Source organism: Podarcis melisellensis, assembly GCF_964234715.1.
Source record: "Podarcis melisellensis genome assembly, chromosome: 5".
NCBI lineage: Eukaryota > Metazoa > Chordata > Lepidosauria > Squamata > Lacertidae > Podarcis > Podarcis melisellensis.
This window is the reverse complement of record NC_138537.1, coordinates 40,168,684-40,186,283: the sequence shown is the minus strand read 5'-3', so window position 1 is coordinate 40,186,283 and position 17,600 is coordinate 40,168,684. Positions and strand designations below refer to the sequence as shown.

At 41.8% G+C, this 17,600-nt stretch overlaps 1 protein-coding gene across 2 annotated transcripts in view; it reads right to left on the bottom strand.

Moving 5' to 3' along the window:
* UGGT1 (UDP-glucose glycoprotein glucosyltransferase 1) overlaps nt 1-17,600 on the bottom strand; it is a 39,719-nt gene that overhangs the window by 10,165 nt on the left and 11,954 nt on the right. The window contains exons 12-28 of one of the 2 annotated variants that reach the window (XM_081911531.1): nt 15,913-16,004; nt 15,649-15,799; nt 15,255-15,374; nt 14,873-14,958; nt 13,609-13,744; nt 12,159-12,290; nt 11,741-11,905; nt 11,193-11,313; nt 9,983-10,081; nt 6,359-6,382; nt 5,778-5,872; nt 5,069-5,275; nt 4,802-4,933; nt 2,967-3,097; nt 1,240-1,335; nt 812-914; nt 220-299 (exon numbers count right to left, since the gene is read on the bottom strand). In XM_081911531.1, coding sequence (XP_081767657.1) covers nt 220-299; nt 812-914; nt 1,240-1,335; nt 2,967-3,097; nt 4,802-4,933; nt 5,069-5,275; nt 5,778-5,872; nt 6,359-6,382; nt 9,983-10,081; nt 11,193-11,313; nt 11,741-11,905; nt 12,159-12,290; nt 13,609-13,744; nt 14,873-14,958; nt 15,255-15,374; nt 15,649-15,799; nt 15,913-16,004 — 1,970 coding nt within the window. The remainder of the gene's footprint in view (nt 1-219; nt 300-811; nt 915-1,239; nt 1,336-2,966; nt 3,098-4,801; nt 4,934-5,068; nt 5,276-5,777; nt 5,873-6,358; nt 6,383-9,982; nt 10,082-11,192; nt 11,314-11,740; nt 11,906-12,158; nt 12,291-13,608; nt 13,745-14,872; nt 14,959-15,254; nt 15,375-15,648; nt 15,800-15,912; nt 16,005-17,600) is intronic. The other variant, XM_081911532.1, reaches the window with a different exon arrangement.

Here is a 17,600-nt window from a genome sequence, read left to right as displayed (position 1 = left end):
ATTTATGTGGAGGCAATATTCCTTTCAATATGGAAATCACACCTCAATTGAAGGGGAGGCTAATGCAGCTCTCTTGAAACTCACACAGCCCTGGCCACACAGTTTGAATCTACAGTTTTCCAACAGTAGTATCAAGAGGCAAACTTGCAGTATTTTTTAATAAGCAGTGTAGTTTTGCTTCCCACTTGATTACATTTTATAAAGTTAGCCATTCCTCACCTTTTCAAAGGCATGTCAGAGAGTTTGGACTGGCAATTCATAAAAACTCTGAGGTTCATGTTTATTAGTTTGTTCAATACCTTAAAACAAAACAAGGGACATAGAAAGTTAAATTCACAGCTAATTGTGTACATTTCTTGCAATGCCCTGCAAATCTGCAAATTTGTCTCTTTCTATTGGCTAGCTAAAGCTGAAATGCTCAGATAACTTTCTGTGCAGCAGCCACACTAAGGTTATTTAGAAACGATCTGGGATGAAAGAGAAAGGTTAGAAGGATCGATTTTTAAAAGGAAGAGATTAGAGGGGTGAAACAGAAAATCTTGTTACATGATGAGCTGAGGTTCCCATTAAACAGGTTATATTTTATTTAAATAACCACCTTAAATATTTTAGTCTTCTCCATATTGATAATAATTACTTTCCAATGTAAAACAACTTAAGTTCCGGATATTAAGCTTTACACAAAAGGCAATGTGTTTTCAAGAGTGATGAAAACAACCTTCTATATCAAGATAAGGAAAGGTAATGTTTGGTATATTATGAAACATTCTTCAGCTACTGGTTATACTGCAAACTAATAACATATTCACACCATTAGTAGTGGAGCAAGTCTTTGTGCATCTCTGGTAGCAGGGTCCACAACAGCCACAACGTCAAAATACGTCTCTCCTTCCTTTGGTCTTAATTTAATTGCGCTAAAGAAAAAGAAAAAAATACAAACTGACATTTGCATGTTATGTTTTAGCCCATGAGAGAAATATAAGCAACGCCTACCCCCAATCCCACCAAGAAGTGCATAATATATTCATCAATGCCTTCTATAAACAGAGATTGAATTGTCAATGCATAGGAAGAAGCAATCAATTTCCTATTTAGTCTTACATCCCAAATGATGTATTAGCATTCTCTAATTCTAGCAAATAAAAAAAACCAAGTTAATGTGAAGCTTTTTGAAGATTATAAAGCAATTTACATAACCCATATACATAAAAGCAGAATACTGTATATCCATATATTTACCTGTATCGGTCCTCAAAGAAGTGGTATTCAATTCTTGCCTCTCCTTTTGGCTGAGCAGACAGAAGAGCATCCACCTTCATTACAAGATCACTTGCACTACAGAGACAAATTCCATCTGCTCAGATATTTGCTTTCCATGCTAAAATGGCCTAATCAAGTGATATTTTTAATATGGAAGCCAAGGACACACTAGATGCTTTAGCAAAAGATAAAATAGTAACTAGTTTGGATCCAGCAGTGTCACACACAAATACAGTGGTGCCCCGCAAGACGAATGCCTCGCAAGACGAAAAACCCGCAAGACGAAAGGGTTTTTCGGTTTTTGCGTCGCTTCGCTAGACGATTTTCCCTATGGGCTTGCTTCGCAAGAAGAAAGCCCATAGGGAAATCTCCGGGGACCTCTTTTAAATGCTGGCGGTGGGGAGCAAAGCCTTTCCCCCCCCCCTCCGGCCTTCAGAAGAGGTCCAGGAAGGCCGGCGGGGGCCGAAAGGCTTTGCTCCCCATCGCCAGCATTTTAAAAGCGGTCCGGGATAGCAGGGAAGCGCTTCCCGCTATCCCGGACGGCTTTTGAAGGCAGGCGGGGGGGGAGCAAAGACTTTCGCCCCCCCGCCGGCCTTCAGAAGAGGTCCTGGACCTCTTCTGAAGGTCGGCGGGGGGCGAAAGTCTTTGCTCCCCCCCGCCTGCCTTCCCGGGAGAGCGGAAAAACGCGCTGCGATTCTCCGCTCTCCCCAACGGCTTTTGAAGGCAGGCGGGGGGGAGCAAAGACTTTTGCCCCCCACCAGCCTTCAGAAGAGGTCCAGGACCTCTTCCGAAGGCGGGCGGGGGGCAAAAGTCTTTGTCCCCCCTGCCTGCCTTCCCGGGGGCTTTTAAATTGCCCCGGGACAGCGGAGAATGTCCCGGGGTTTTTTAAAATGCTGGCAGGCGGCAGCGAAGGATTCTTTAAGATCGCCCCGGACAGCCTCCGCTGTCCCGGGGTTTTTTAGAATGCTGGTGGGCGGCAGCGAAGGCTTCGCTGCCGCCCGCCAGCATTCTAAAAAACCCGGGACAGCGGAGGCTGTCCGGGGCGATCTTAAAATGCTGGCGGGCGGCAGCACTGTCGCCCGCCAGCATTTTAAAAAACCCCGGGACAGCGGAGAAGTCCTCTGCTGTCCCGGTTTTTTTTTAAAATGCTGGGGGTGGGAAGAAAAGCCCTTGTCCGCCCCCCCAGCCTTCAGAAGAGGTCGGGGGACAGACTGTCCCCGGACCTGGTCTGAAGGCGGTTTCCATAGGAATGCATTGATTGATTTTCAATGCATTCCTATGGGAAACCGTGCTTCGCAAGACGAAAAACTCGCAAGACGAAAGAACTTGCGGAACGAATTAATTTCGTCTTGCGAGGCACCACTGTAGAATGACCCTGCCTTTGTACTTGCACAAGAGTAGCCTGCTTCTGTGAAGATAAACCTCCCCCCCTCCAATGCTGCAAACCCCACCTGAAAGTTTCCCAGTCTTCAAGTATGGCTTGGGAGGGGAAAGGCAGAAAGGCCCTGTTCTGCAAGAGGAAGTCTGTCCTCGGTTCATAGAATCCAACCCATTATGAGAACTTACTTGGAACCTAAAAACTGGTATTTTGTACTAGTACAAAAATAAAAAGAATCTCCCTCATCTACTCTGTTCCTACTTATAGAAATCAAATGAACAAATGGAATCCCCAAGTTTCAAACTGTCATTGGCTCATTTTTACTTACAGATCTTCCTCCACTCCTAGCTCCTGAACGTGAGATTTTATTTTCTGCCCAGAAGTCTTTAAAATAATATTCTCCAACAAGTGAAAGTCATCCTGGTTAAAAAGCTCACCATCTTCCAATGGCCCAATGATCTAAAGATAAAATGGAAAATTAGGTTGCATTAGAACAGTAAGACGGTCAAGGAAAGTGAAGAAAACTGTGGCGGGACCATAATTACTCACCCCCTATGATGCACACAGTAATCCAACTCATATTACTGTTCAGAATTTAACCAGTCAAATATTCACTACTTCGAAAGTTCACATTGTCCGTCGTTGCACGAGCAACTGTGTCAATTGCTTCCTACCATGTGAACCTTCCCAATGAGGTCAACATCTGAGGTCTTGGCTTTCACTTCATGAAAGTGAAGTGGTCACACAAGACAGGGCCATTTTGGTGCTGCCTCAAAGGCTCTGTAATGCGCTCCTGCGAGAAGCATATTTGTGCTTTTCTACTACCACTACTACTCCTGCTACTGCTACTATTATTAAATTTATTACACACTCTTCACCAGCAGGTCTGGGATGGGTTACAATAATTTAAAATTCAGTATTAAAAAGGCTTAAAACAAATTATAGTCACAGGGATGAAACACACATCTCAAGTGCTAAAAACACACATCTCAAGTGTTGAAGGCCAGAGATGACAAGACACACCTCTGTGGGGAGGGAATTCTACAACTTAGGGCTGTCACAGAGAACGCCCTCTCCCAGGCCATCTTTGTCTTACTCCCTGCCAAACGTCTGAGGAGGCAGAGGTACCAAGAGGGCCCCCTCTGCTGATCTTAACATCCAAGAAAGTCCACAGGAAATGAGGTGGTTTCTCAAACATTTGGGGCCTAAGTCATTTAAGGTTTTAAACACTAACACGAGCACCTCAAATTGGGCCCAAAAACTAACTGGCAGCCAGTGCAGCTGTTTTAAAACAGCAGTTACAGATAATGCATTCTTATTTATCATCTGGTTGGTTGTTGTTTTTTGCAAAAGTTTTTTTTATAGTACAGATATTGTCAGAAGCCCTGGGGGCTTTGTTAAACTGAAAAGTATTATATAAATGTGGCAAGGAAGCAAATTTTCTTATGATCAAAACCATTTCACTGCCAATCAGTTAAGAAAAACCGAATTTCAGGGAAAGCAAAATAGACTGCTTATAATTGACACTGCTGCCTTTTTTATTCTTGCTGCTAAGACAAATGCAGTACATTAGAACAGCCACCCAAGTGCTCTTTGGATCCATTAGTTATGCATTCCCAGAGGACTGCTGTGGGAAAGTGTTTCATTCTGAGAAGCTGAATGCTGCTGTTAATTATTCAAGGTGGCTTTCACACACACACACACACACACACACACACACACGGATGTGGGGCTTATTAGGATAAACAGGTGTAAACAATAAAATTCCAGGCTCCAAGATACATTACTCAAATATATGGAAAACTCTGTTCATTTCCCAAAGTATGAAATCATACACTTCTATGTAAAACAACATTCAACCTTTTTTGGGCCTTCCATTACAGAACTTTAAAAATTATATAGGAAGTAGCTCAATGAAAGTAAAGTGAACCCAGCTATTAATGCCACCCTAAACAAAGACCTATCATGTACTAGTAATTTTCAACTAATTTTCAAAGACATCTCAAATCAAAAGACTGGATCCCATTATTTTTATTGACTAATATGCAAAGTTAAAATTCTCAACTCCCTCAAGTGTGGAGAATTAGGCGGGCTAAGCATGTTGAAACAGTTTCCTGGAAGTGAAACAGCTCTCTTTGTGGGGGGGGGGGGAATCCAGCTTACCCTGCCATTGCTGATCACTGCCCTCTGCCCTTTCTTCAGTTTAAGAACATCCCTGGAGTACATGGTATGTGAAAGAACAAAATCCACTTTAGGAGAGTCAAAGGCTTCCTTGAAAATATCAATATCCATACCCTGAAAGAAAAGAGACCCTGAGTAAAAGTAAGTTCAGAGACAAGACAGGAAAGCTGTAAATTAAAAAAAGAAACGGGTACTGCTGCTCCATTTTACTAGTGTACCACCTCACAGCAAAAGCCAGCTTGTACTTACTCCAACGGCAAATTCCGTAATATCAGCTCCAGCCTCCAGCATCTTTGCATTCTCTTCCTTGGCTAATTTTGTGATGAAGTTCTTGGCATTGTTAGATGTCTGCGTCTGTAAGGCTGCCCATATAGCCCTAGCAATGATTGTGTTGTTGCTGGTTGGGTCTTCACTGGGGTTGCTGATCACGCCAATCCGGACATGGTTACTGGATTTCTGCATAAAAACAAAATGTGCATTAGAACACAGTTTGTCCAAGCACCAAAGGCCAGCAAACAAAGGCAGTGTTTAAATGTAGAGGAAAGCTGATTGTGCCTGCTTCCTGCTTGTGCTGGGTAGAAACAAACCATCATTCCTGGGCTTAGCACTATAGTTGAACGAGGGTTTGTGCAAACAAAGCACGATAAACAAAAGTTTGTTCTCAGTTTATCTGTTTTTCTTTGCTACGAGAAAACAAAGTAAACCCTGGCTGAAACATAATGCTAAGCCAAGGATTGTGGCTTGCTCCTCTCTGGTACTCAGATCTTAGGGTGAAGCAAGGCATGGTGGCATGAAAGAACAATGGGTTCCTCTTCCTTTAAACACAGAGAGCCTAGCGATTAGTCATACCTGTCCCTCAAAGGCACAAAAAGCAATCAGGTGGTGTAGCTCAGTTCCCCAGGTATGCTGACAATACTGCTTCCCTTCCTTCCCTTCTTCAACAAAGGCCGCTACATACCTGGTGTTTGATAGCATCATACAAAAGCTGCCTTCCAGATGGCTTGTCAAAGTCTCCCACAATCCAGAAAGTCACTGGTCTAACAAAAGAATCGTCTGTAAAAGGAACAACAACGCATTCAAGAAAGAAAATTGAAGCTGATAATATCATAATGCGCATTTCAACATGCAGTGTTTCGAAAAGTCATTCAGGCAAGATACAAAAAGATCGCAATGGTATTAGTATTTATCAAGGGTAACAGCATGTGTATATATCTCTGTTAAAATTAAGTTTATCTTTTAAGGTACACAAAATAAGGCACATGCATAATTCTGTTTATTATCTGGGGTTTATTTCGCTATTCATTTAAGATTTTTATTCTTTTTATCACAGAATATTTAAGCAACTTCAGTTTTCCTGTTAGCAAATAAACAAAACTTTTTAATGTGGACTCAAATTATATTTCTGGAAATATTTTAAAACATGCATCTATTTTTCATTCCCTACAGATTCTAAGGTCAATAACTAAGGGCTCTGAGCATGGTTTAATGTATTTAAATTAGTAATGCAAAAAAGGAAAGAAATGCACTCAAGCTCATTACCATAAATTTCCTTGGAGGACATGCCTGACAGAAGTAAAACAGGAAAGAGTGGGAAAAGATATAATTAGTTTACAGAATAGACCTTGCAAGTACCCAACAGCCACAGCAGGGTATGCATGACCCTTGTAAACAGTGACTAATGTCAGAGGCAACTATGAATTAATTCATTTCCAGCAATAGGAAACCACAACATCTCTAGTATTTCTCTAATTTTCAGAAGTCACCCCTTCCAAATGAAATGGATCTGTCATGCCTTGTCCTCTTCACACTGAAGCCTAGTTGATACACCTGACAAGATCCTATATGACACATGATTTTCCAAATACCTCCAGTTTTCAGACAGCTCTAGTCTTTAGCTGTATGTTCACAAGGAGTGAATCATGATGGCAGGTGTTAATTATCAATAACAGGGCTTATTGAGAAGGCAGTTGGGCCACAACTGGCCCCCGGGCCTTAGGTTGCCTACCCCTGCTCTAGAAGGTAAGATTGCTCGCGCAGGGGCAGTTTCATGGGGATGGTTTGACTACACACGTTTTTGCATATACGCTCTATAACCCCTGTGCAAGATGCATACTGTATACTGAAGATACTGAAGTCAAAATCTCTACCACATTTCTCACACTGATTTTATGTAGTTATCAAAAAGCATGGGTGACAGAATAGAACCCTATCCCATCCCAAAGGGTAACTCCCATAAGCGCTCCCCACACTGCCTTCTGAGAACTATCCAACAGGCTAAGTGGGACTGTAAAAGTTGTGTGTCCTGCATTTCCAATCCCACCAGGAGGATAGCATGGTTGATATTAAGTCATTGAGGGATACTGGAAAATGAACAGGCGCACAGTGCCCCATGCTACCTTGCAACAAAGATGATCCACTAGTGTGACAAGAACATTTTCTGTAACAAACCAAGGCCTGAAGTCAGGTTGACTCATTTAATCAAACCTAGAGCTAGCTGCCCAGCTACTATCTGCTCTTATCACCATACCTAGACAATACACATTAAACTTGCCCATAATTGCCAGGATCTAAACTTTAGACTCTAAAGGTTCCAGGGAGGCTTTAAAGGTAAAGGTAAAGGTACCCCTGCCCGTACGGGCCAGTCTTGCCAGACTCTGGGGTTGTGCGCCCATCTCACTCAAGAGGCCAGGGGCCAGCGCTGTCCGAAGACACTTCCGGGTCACGTGGCCAGCGTGACATCGCTGCTCTGGCGAGCCAGAGCTGCACACGGAAACGCCGTTTACCTTCCCGGTAGAAAGCGGTCCCTATTTATCTACTTGCACCCGGAGGTGCTTTCGAACTGCTAGGTTGGCAGGCGCTGGGACCGAACAACGGGAGCGCACCCCGCCGCGGGGATTCGAACCGCCGACCTTTCAATCGGCAAGCCCTAGGCGCTGAGGCTTTAACCCACAGCGCCACCCGCGCCCCAAGCGCCCCAAGGGAGGCTTTAGCTGTTGCCTAACTGTGGCTGTGTAAGGGGACCCAAAACCACATTTTCACCACAGGAGGAGATTAGAACCTGCCAAGTAGGACAAGGTTCTAGATTGCAGCTTGCTGGTCAGACTATTCCAAGGTTTTCACCTAGATAGTTGGAGATCAATATCCGAAACAATTCAAAAAACCACTGTAAGATGAGGCCAAGGGCACCTCTAGTAATGAGTCTTAATGAGCGGGTTCCTTAATGATGGATAAAATGTTTAGTTTACCCCTTTTTTAAGTTGTTGGTGTTAAAAGCCTAGACAGGCAAGAAGACTTGGTCAATCATTGATAAATCTACCAAAACAAAATCCCCAAACTAAGCTTTTGTAGAATGTCTCAAGTGCCCTCCCTTAGCTGTTATATTCAAAGTGACTTCTAGAAGAGAACTAAATAAAACCACACACACACACACACACACACACACACACACACTACAAAACAAACACATTAGATACTCCTACATCAAAAGCCAGAGAGGATCAAGAATGTTTTCATGTGTTGTTCAAAATCAAACAGGGAGCATGTTCTATATTTGTGGTACATCACTAGAATGAAGCAAGGAAGTCTGTTTCTTCAGAAGAATTGCTGAAGCCCACACACACAATCCAACACAGAATTTGACATATTTATGCTTCCTCTAATTCTTCATCTCTTACTTGCAACTTCACCAGGGTTATGAACAAGGAGAAATTTTTTTCAGGATTTATATTAACCAGGTTGTTGAGATTAGCTTCAATCGCAGTCAATAGCAATCTCTGGTTCGCATTATCTGTAGCTAAAGTTGGTGCCAACATAAGCCTTAGCAGAGAGACAGAAGAGAGGGGCTAAGGTTGGGAGCATGTGACTCCCCCCTCTCTCCCAGACTCATTACCTAAGCTGTGCATGGTTTGCAAAGGCATAATAAATCAGAATAAAGCCTTGATTTGACAATTTTATATGAAAATCCAAACCAAAAAAAGCCCATAATGGCTATAAAAGCCCAAAGTAATAACTTACACATATATGCAGAATTGCAATAGCACTATATTTCATCCCATTTTTCTCCTAAGCTTATTTGCTCCTTTGGCATATATTCAGTCAACTTGTAGTCTTTTATTGTTAAGCAATAAATAAGAAATGTGGTAACGAAGTGAAGAATTAGTGATTTTAGGGTGGGTGGGTGTGTTTTAAAATGTCTTAGCAACAGCTGCAATACTATTCTAAGCCCAGCAATTACCAACTACCATTGGCTGCTATTGGGCTATTTTCTAAAGCAATTAACACTTGCATTTTCTATAAGGAAACATATTGCTCATATATCCATATACATTAATAAACTAAGTGAAATTAAATGGTGAAGTTCCAAGCTAACATTTCCCAATAAACAAGACTAGCATTTGACTACTGTTGGGTCTACACAGCAAATGCAAGAGAAAAGGAGACTCTGAAAGTCTTTGCAACCTGGTGCGCTCCAGATGTTTTAGATCAAGCATGGCCAAACCTGGCCCCCCAGATGTTTTGGGACTACAGTTCCCATCATCCCTGACTACTGGTCCTGTTAGCTAGGGATGATGGGAGTTGTAGTCTCAAAACATGTAGAGGACCAAGTTTGGCCATGCCTGTTTTAAATGATAATTTCCATTAGCCCCAGCCAGCACAGAAGGCTGCTCTGCAAGGTGGTAGAAAATACACTCTGTGAGTAATAAACTAGCATAACAGGGAGCAGGCTGAGCAAGAACCTCTTGCCCTGCTTCAAGTACAGACCAAGCCTAGCAGAGGAAATCAATTAAGACAACAGAAAATATGATGCTTCCTGGAAGCTAGACAGGCCAAAGAAATGCCATGCAAATACTTTTTAACATTATGAACCAATCTGTACTGTTTTCTTCTACAGTACCTGGTTCTTCAGATTATGGCAAAGCCATAATGACATGCTAAATCTATGGAGCCTTTATGAACAACCGAAGAACTTGATCAGATAAAACTGGGTATACATTTAAGGATCAAACTGGAGGGCAAAGTGAGATTACAACTGGCACAAAGAAGGAGAAGTAACATGGCATCATTAGAAACATTTTTCAAATGCCTTGCTATGATTCACAATGCAAAAGGAACATTCATGTGAAGACTACAAAAGGGAAAGAGACAGGACTCCGATAATTGTACCTTTCTTGGTCATGTAGGTCATGCTGTTGGCTATAGCAGCTGTCTTGTGCTTGGAATCCATGAATGTAAATCTAGCATAATCATCCACAAAGAAATTATCTGCAAGAAAAATATTAACTCATCAACAATCACCACTTTAAATCAAATTCTATTAATTTTATTTTAAAAAGAAAATTACCCTCTTTGGTAGAAAATTCCCAATAAAAATGTTCCTACAGGGCATGTTCCTAAATAATTCATCGTAGAATTTGGACAAGGACAGAGATGAGCAAAGGCTAAGAATGATAAAGCACAGGCAAGAACAGCTGCAAGGTCAAGGAACAGGGGCTAGGAGTGAGAAAGGGCAGAAAATCACCCAATAAAAGTACGGAGCCCTTGTATTTCTCCAATACAAAATGCCTGAAAACTTTCAAACTCTTAAACAACATTTACCAGTATACCTGAAGGAGCATCTCCACCCCCATCATTCTGCCTGGACACTGAGAACCAGCACCAAGGGCCTTCTGGCAGTTCCCTCACCGCGAGAAGCCAAGTTACAGGGAACCAGGCAGAGGGCCTTCTTAGTAGCGGCACCTGCCCTGTGGAACGCCCTCCCATCAGATGTCAAAGAGATAAACAACTATCTGACATTTAGAAGACATCTGAAGGCAGCCCAGTTCAGGGAGATTTTTTAATGACTGATGTTTTAGTGTGTTTTTAATCTTTGTTGGAAGCTGCCCAGAGTGGCTAGGAAAACCCAGCCAAATGTGTGGGGTATGAATAAATAAATAAATAAATAAATAAATAAATAAATAAATAAATAAATTGTTTGTTTATTATTATTTAAATACAATGCTTGAATACAGTGTTGTCTGCAGGAGGCTTCAGCTAGTGAATTCCTTCGTCTCCCCTCCTACTCTGCCACATCCATGAGGAGGAGACTGGAAACATTTATTTGCTTCTGTTTTAAGATTAGAATAATTCTATTTTTTATTTGTCTTGACCAACCACAGTTTAAACTAACTGCAGTTTGTCCAAGTTTGGACAAAACAACAAACTGCACACTTAGTTTAACATGGAAGTGGGTATTTCTGAACAGCTTGTGGCCATGCCAGAAATGGGGGGGGGGGAGAGTACAAACTAGTGTCCAAATCAGATCTTATTGTCCACTAACAAGTTATTGTTGTTGTTATTAAAATTTTGTATGGATTCAACAGCAAGTGTGCCTTACTAGTTGCGGTTAAATCTAGGTACTCTCTGTCAGACATCAAGATCCGTGAGTTGATTCTTGGCACAACATTAGGCTGGTTCATGATATATTCAACCACATCTTGATCATTTGATAATTCACCCTGAAAAAGAAAGAAAAAATCAGATCTAATACCCTCAAACAAACAAAAAGCATGTTTTGGAACTGGTCTGAAAATCAGAATAATATTGAGAAGTCAAATCATTTTTTAAAATTTTTAGTTTTATTCCTTGTTCTCTCAGAACCTCCCCTTCAAAGAGGTCATTTAAAGACACAGTAGCATCTCAATATTTTGTAAGATGTTAAATTGCTTCTTATGTGCAACCCTTTGGATTTTTACAATTCTTGGAACAGCAGAACTGTGACATAGTAGGTTCCTCTGTGGCAACGAGGGGCTGCCATATGGGAAAGGTAAACCTACAGCCTGCTTAGAAGCACAAAACTAGCTGCACAGCTCTTTGAATCTTAGCCATCATCTTTAAGCACCGAAGAGGTCTTTGATATCCCAGACTACAAGCAACATGGCTTACCAAATACACAGCCCTCTGGAAAAAGCTGGTGGTTTCTAGTATTTTATGCATTGTCACAGTTTCTAGTTCGTCGGGATCTAGTTGTTCCTTTTGAAAGGGCATTCCGTTGAAAAGCACAATAGGTAAGGGCCCCACACCTGTCTGTTCATAATAGCCACGTCCTTCCTGAAATGTACAAAAGATACAAATAAGATTTTTTTCTTTCTGCCTCTACTGACTTTATCTATTGCAACATAGTCCATATTTCCAAAACAACCTATGCGAAAGCAGGTTATGGGGGGTAAATACTGCTGTAACTGGCCCAGAAAATCCTGTTGGCACCTCTGATCACTCCAATGAATAGTTTGGCAGAAATTTTATTCCACAAAAAGAGTTATGGGGTTTGAAATCGGATAAGCCAGACATATGAACGCCTTACCTTCCTATTGTGATCATAAGCAGAATCAACTCCTAAGATGCTGTTCACTTCTACGTAAGGATACTGCTTCTCAAGAACACTAACCACATGCTCCACCTTGAGTTTTTCTCCTGTATTTACTTTGTTGTATATCTGTCAAGAAAACATTGACACATGCACAGTTAAAAACATTACCTCTTCTCCTTACACTTCAGAGGATCACCAATAAATCAGCTGTTCTCTCAATTTCGCTTTGCCTGCCCTTATGTATCAAACTCCCTCCAGGAAGACCTCAGCAGTGCCTCTTCTCTCTTTCTACTAACCCAATTTCAAAACCCACATTATCCATGAAGCGTTTGGCTTAGTCTTTTTGTCCCATCATCCCCAGGCCTAAGGTAAACAAAAATGACAAGTAGCAGCCTCATTTTTTGCTCATGTGCAGTGTTTTATAGAGCAACGTAATATCACTACAGCCCAACACTTGGTGTAGGCTAGACCTGCAAAGCTGATGTCTGCAGGAAAATAATTATACATATCATACAGTACAGACAGATAGATGGCTGTATGCATGCATGCATTACAAACTGCTTTGGTTATCTATTTTACAAGGTCTTACAGTGAAAAGTTTCTCATGAGTTCTTCCAATATCTTTATTTTCCCAAGATGTTTAAGTGCCCAGCAGAATGTCATGAGGGGAAGTAAATTACTGATGGTGGCATGGATGAGCCTCTAAAAAAGGCCGATCACTATTATGAACCAACTTTGTTAAGAGCGAGTTGAAGGCTAAAATCAAACTGCAGGGACAACAGGAAAGGGAAGACAGCACATGGCACACAATGTAGGGCAGGAAGGATGGAGGAATCCACTCTTACCCACTCCCCCCCCAAACACATACAAGCCTTGGCCAAGAGACAAGTATGACTGTGGCAACAAGCTCTCAATTGCACAGGTACATCAGCAATAAGGTAGAGGGACCAGAGTGGAGACAGGAGCAAGGGAAGGGCAGCATTAAAAGCCTCATTGTGGTGCCGAGGATGATTTCTATTCTGCCCCCCTATCTTCCAATCCCATGCTGCCATCCCTATAGTTACAGGATAAGGAGAAGATGTGAAAATGCACAACAGTGTACCAGATTGTTCCTCACCTTACCTTTCTATTACATTTACATCAGGAATGCACAAGAGGGAGCACATGTAACTTCGATTTTACAGCTTAACTTGGAGAACAGTGCAGTGGGAGAAAAGTGGCTTTGGCAAGAAAAGTTATCCTTCCAGGAAAGAGATGGTCAAGAACTCACAACAGAACCTGCCCTCATGTCACTGACAGCAAGTACATTACCACTTTCATAATCATTAACCCAAATATTCTGAAAAGGCAAACTGCTGCAACAAGAAGTGTCTCTTCTTGTTGCAACAGCCTCAAGGCTGACGTAAACAAATACAGCTGCATTAATTCTCTCCAAAGCACTCACAGATATAACCGTCTGGAAGGCAAAATTATTATCAACTTCTTGCGCAACGTAATTGTAGGCTCGAAGGAGGGCGACCCCAGCATCTTGTAAACCATCAACATCTTCAGAGTCATTAACCACAAAAACCAGTCCAATCCTATTAACGAAAGAAAAGAAAACAGACTAAAATCCAAATCAGATATTCAAAAGCACAGCATCTGCAGTGGAAATGTTTAGGTTTGTGAACACAAGTGACACTAACCACCACTAAATACTACCGATCCTTTATCAGTGGTGGAAGGGATGTAGGAATGCGCTGTCGGATTGTGCCCTTTCCCCTGCAACCCCTTCCTCTCTTGATGCACAAACTAACCAAGGTTAATGCTAACCAGGGTTCAATCCTAACCAGACAATGGAACTAACATCAAGCTCTGGTTTCAAATCCTGAGATAGGAGCCAGACCTGGTTAGCATTAACCATGGCTGACAGTGGTGCAGACATGGACTGAGCCATGAATCTGGCTGGTGTGAAGAAGTCATCCATGAGGAGGAGGAGGCATTGTGGTACACAGTCATTTAATGTTACATCTGCATCATTCCTCCCTGTCTGTGGTATTTCACATGTGTGCAAAACTCACATCATAGGCATAAGCATGTGCCCCATATCAGATTTCCCACAGCCCCTTGGTACAAACCAGGACCTCCAGATACCTCCCATATGTGACCAGACCCAAAAGGCTCCTCTCTCATACAGTTAGGAATAAGAGGTAGTGGAGATGGTTGCTCAAGAAAAATTCCCATCATGCCAAATATGTACTTTTCATAGGTTCGGAAAGGTGATCAGCTGTGAACATTAAAGGTAAAGGTAAAGGGACCCCTGACCATTAGGTCCAGTCGTGGCCGACTCTGGGGTTGCGGCACTCATCTTGCTTTACTGGCTGAGGGAGCCGGCGCGCAGCTTCTGGGTCACATGGCCAGCATGACTAAGCCACTTCTGGCAAACCAGAGCAGCACACAGAAACGCCGTTTACCTTCCCGCCGGAGCGGTACCTATTTATCTACTTGCACTTTGACGTGCTTTCGAACTGCTAGGTTGGCAGGAGCAGGTACCGAGCAACAGGAGCTCACCCCATTGCGGACATTTGAACCGCCGACCTTCTGATTGGCAAGCCCAAGAGGCTCAGTGGTTTAACCCACAGTGCCACCCGCGTCCCTGTAGCTGTGAACATTACTCAGCTTCAAAAATAAAATTCTAAGTTACACACACACAGAAACTGCAGCATTACCTCAATGGTATGTGGTTACTAAGGAACATTTCAGCCACGCTAAGCAACTCCGCCGAGCTCTCATGGGACGGGTCTACGATGAGCACCTGAAAGTCATAGCAAAGTAGGGATTCAGATGCCATTACATCACTTCAGAAGGACTAGAACTATGTTTCACAATTTTAATTTTAAATATGCTTTAGATCTCTCTATGGATTCTTATTTGAATGGGTTTTTTATATTGGAACAGATATACTAAGCTAAATATATAGGATTATCTTAATTTTAGTGGAAAACGTATAATAGAAATTAATTAAAACATTGCATACAAATAAAATCTTAAGTTGCCCAACTCTGGAAATCTTAGAGTGACATTCATAGACCAAAATAAGATACCACTTACAAAATTATGGAAGTTTTTCCTTATTTGTCTGATTACACCAGGGAAAGTCGGGCGCAGCAGCTCCTGGACACTGGAAGGCCACAAATTGTATCTGCTGTCAACTTCAAGATTATTGATCCACTAAAAAGAAAAGAAAGTCAAACAAGATAAATTAAAAATACTTGTTGCTTGGATGATTAGAACTTATTTCAATTTAGGGCCACTATTTAGCGATTCAATTGCAGTGGAAGTAACTGAACTGTATGGATTCGTATGTTGAACTAAAATAAGGTTCAAGACTTGCCTCAAAGAATTTACACTTCAGTAAAGCATGTGCACAAGTGTTCCAGGATATATAACATACTGTGAATGATTTTTTTTACTGATCGATGGAAATCTCACCCCACATACTCACTGAAATAGCAGGACTTCTGATATCTACAGCATAGTCAGAGTCCGATGGCTGGATGTTCAGCTTTAACACATTGTGCATGGAAAGGCCAACAATTCCCAAACTATGCAGCCCTTCCATAACACGAGCTTCGTTCCTCAAGACATCAAACAAACTAGAAAGAGCACAGATCAGATAAAACTTTAGAACGCCACCGGCTGATAATACTGTAGCATTTTATATTGCTATACTGTAACCTAAGTTAAGAAGAATCTGAAGAGTTCATACCTAAATATGTCCTGTGTGTCTAGATCTATGTGCAGCCCATTGATGAACAGAGCAGAATCCCCGGATTGTAAACCTAAGGTTCCTTTGAAGTACTGTGGAAAAAGTGCAACAAAGACATTAGTAGACTTTTTAAAATACAAGACTTGAATAATACATAACTTAAGATCAAATCTTTTCAAAGATGTGCATTTAAAATGTTAACTGATCCCAGAAATGGAAATTCAGTTGGTCCTGCCTTGACAGCAAATCAGCTATCAGTATTAATCTAATGCAGCACAGAGTGTGGATTATCTTATGATAAAAATAGAATGATGAGGTATTAATAGAGCGATCCAAACCCCTGATCCACCACACAGGAAGGAGTCTGGATGAGGAGGTTTCCCTTTACCTGTATTCATGCTCTGTCATTAGCAGGGCTCACCTACCAATGAAGTTTCAACTGAACTGGAGTAGCCAAGTACAGGGGTTCCATTCCTGGCCCCTGCGCACCTCAGCGGAGTGCGCATAAACCCAACCCAAACCCTGCCCTGTTCCAAAAGGACCCACACATTGGTGGATGCATGCAAAATGGTTGCTGCCTGTATTCATTGGTGTCTAAGTAACTCCAAGTTAATCCAGGCCTCTCTGTTGCACAAACCTGGAGCTGGTGCCACTGAACTAAACTATTTTCCTACCCATCACACCTTGCACCCTGCCTGGCACAAGCAGAGAGACTCCAGATGCTATTGTAGTACCTGTTAAGCCCTGCTGCGAACCACCAGGGGTTTGGATTGCATGCTAAATAAGGCCTGCTGACTGCCCATTCTTTGATGATGTGGAGCAATTACAAGCTGTGCTCCCATTTCAATTACTGCTCTTCTTTATAGCATCCAAAGTTCTATGCAGACACAGGGAAGTAAAATGGATCAACTACTTACTTGACCTCAAGCAATCTGCCTACACACTTGACCGATAAATAAATTTAACAAAGTGGTTTTATCATACTCTAGAATCATGTTGGCCATTTTAAGGAATATTTAAGGAGGTATGATATATGGCTGATATATGATATGGGGGAGGCAGCTTACTAGCTGAAAGTATAACAGAAACTGATGTGAAAGGGATGTGAAAGGAATAAAGTCAGTGTACCATAAGCAAAATATAAAGGCCACTATCAGTGGCCATCATTTGCATTCAAGCCCAGATGAAATCAAAATGTGAGCACAAAGCTGTCAGAGGTCACCTCTGGGGGCTAAATCAAGCAAAGAAAAATAATCTTACCAAAGTTACTTCTCTCACTTCAACCAACCTACGCTCAAGACTGAGATTCATATATAATACTAATAAGCATTTTTTTGTGCCATGGAAATTGCAAAGTTCAGTCCTCAATGTAGATTTAGAGCAATCTAGGTTGCAATCCTATACCCACTTATTTAGTGGGGCTTACTTTTAGGTAAACATGTCTGGGATTGCACTGTTAAATCCTGTTATGCTGAACTGTTAAGTGGTATTTGTATTCTGATATCTGAACAACATTCTGCCCCATTGTTTCTTTTCTAATTGTTGTGACAACCCAGTTCCTCTGAGGTAATTCTTTTCTAGAATGGGACTCTTCTGGGAGCTTGTTAAGACAGCATTCCTGATATTTTGCACATTCACCCTGACATTTCTTACAGTAAATAGATATGCAGATAGATACATTATTCCCT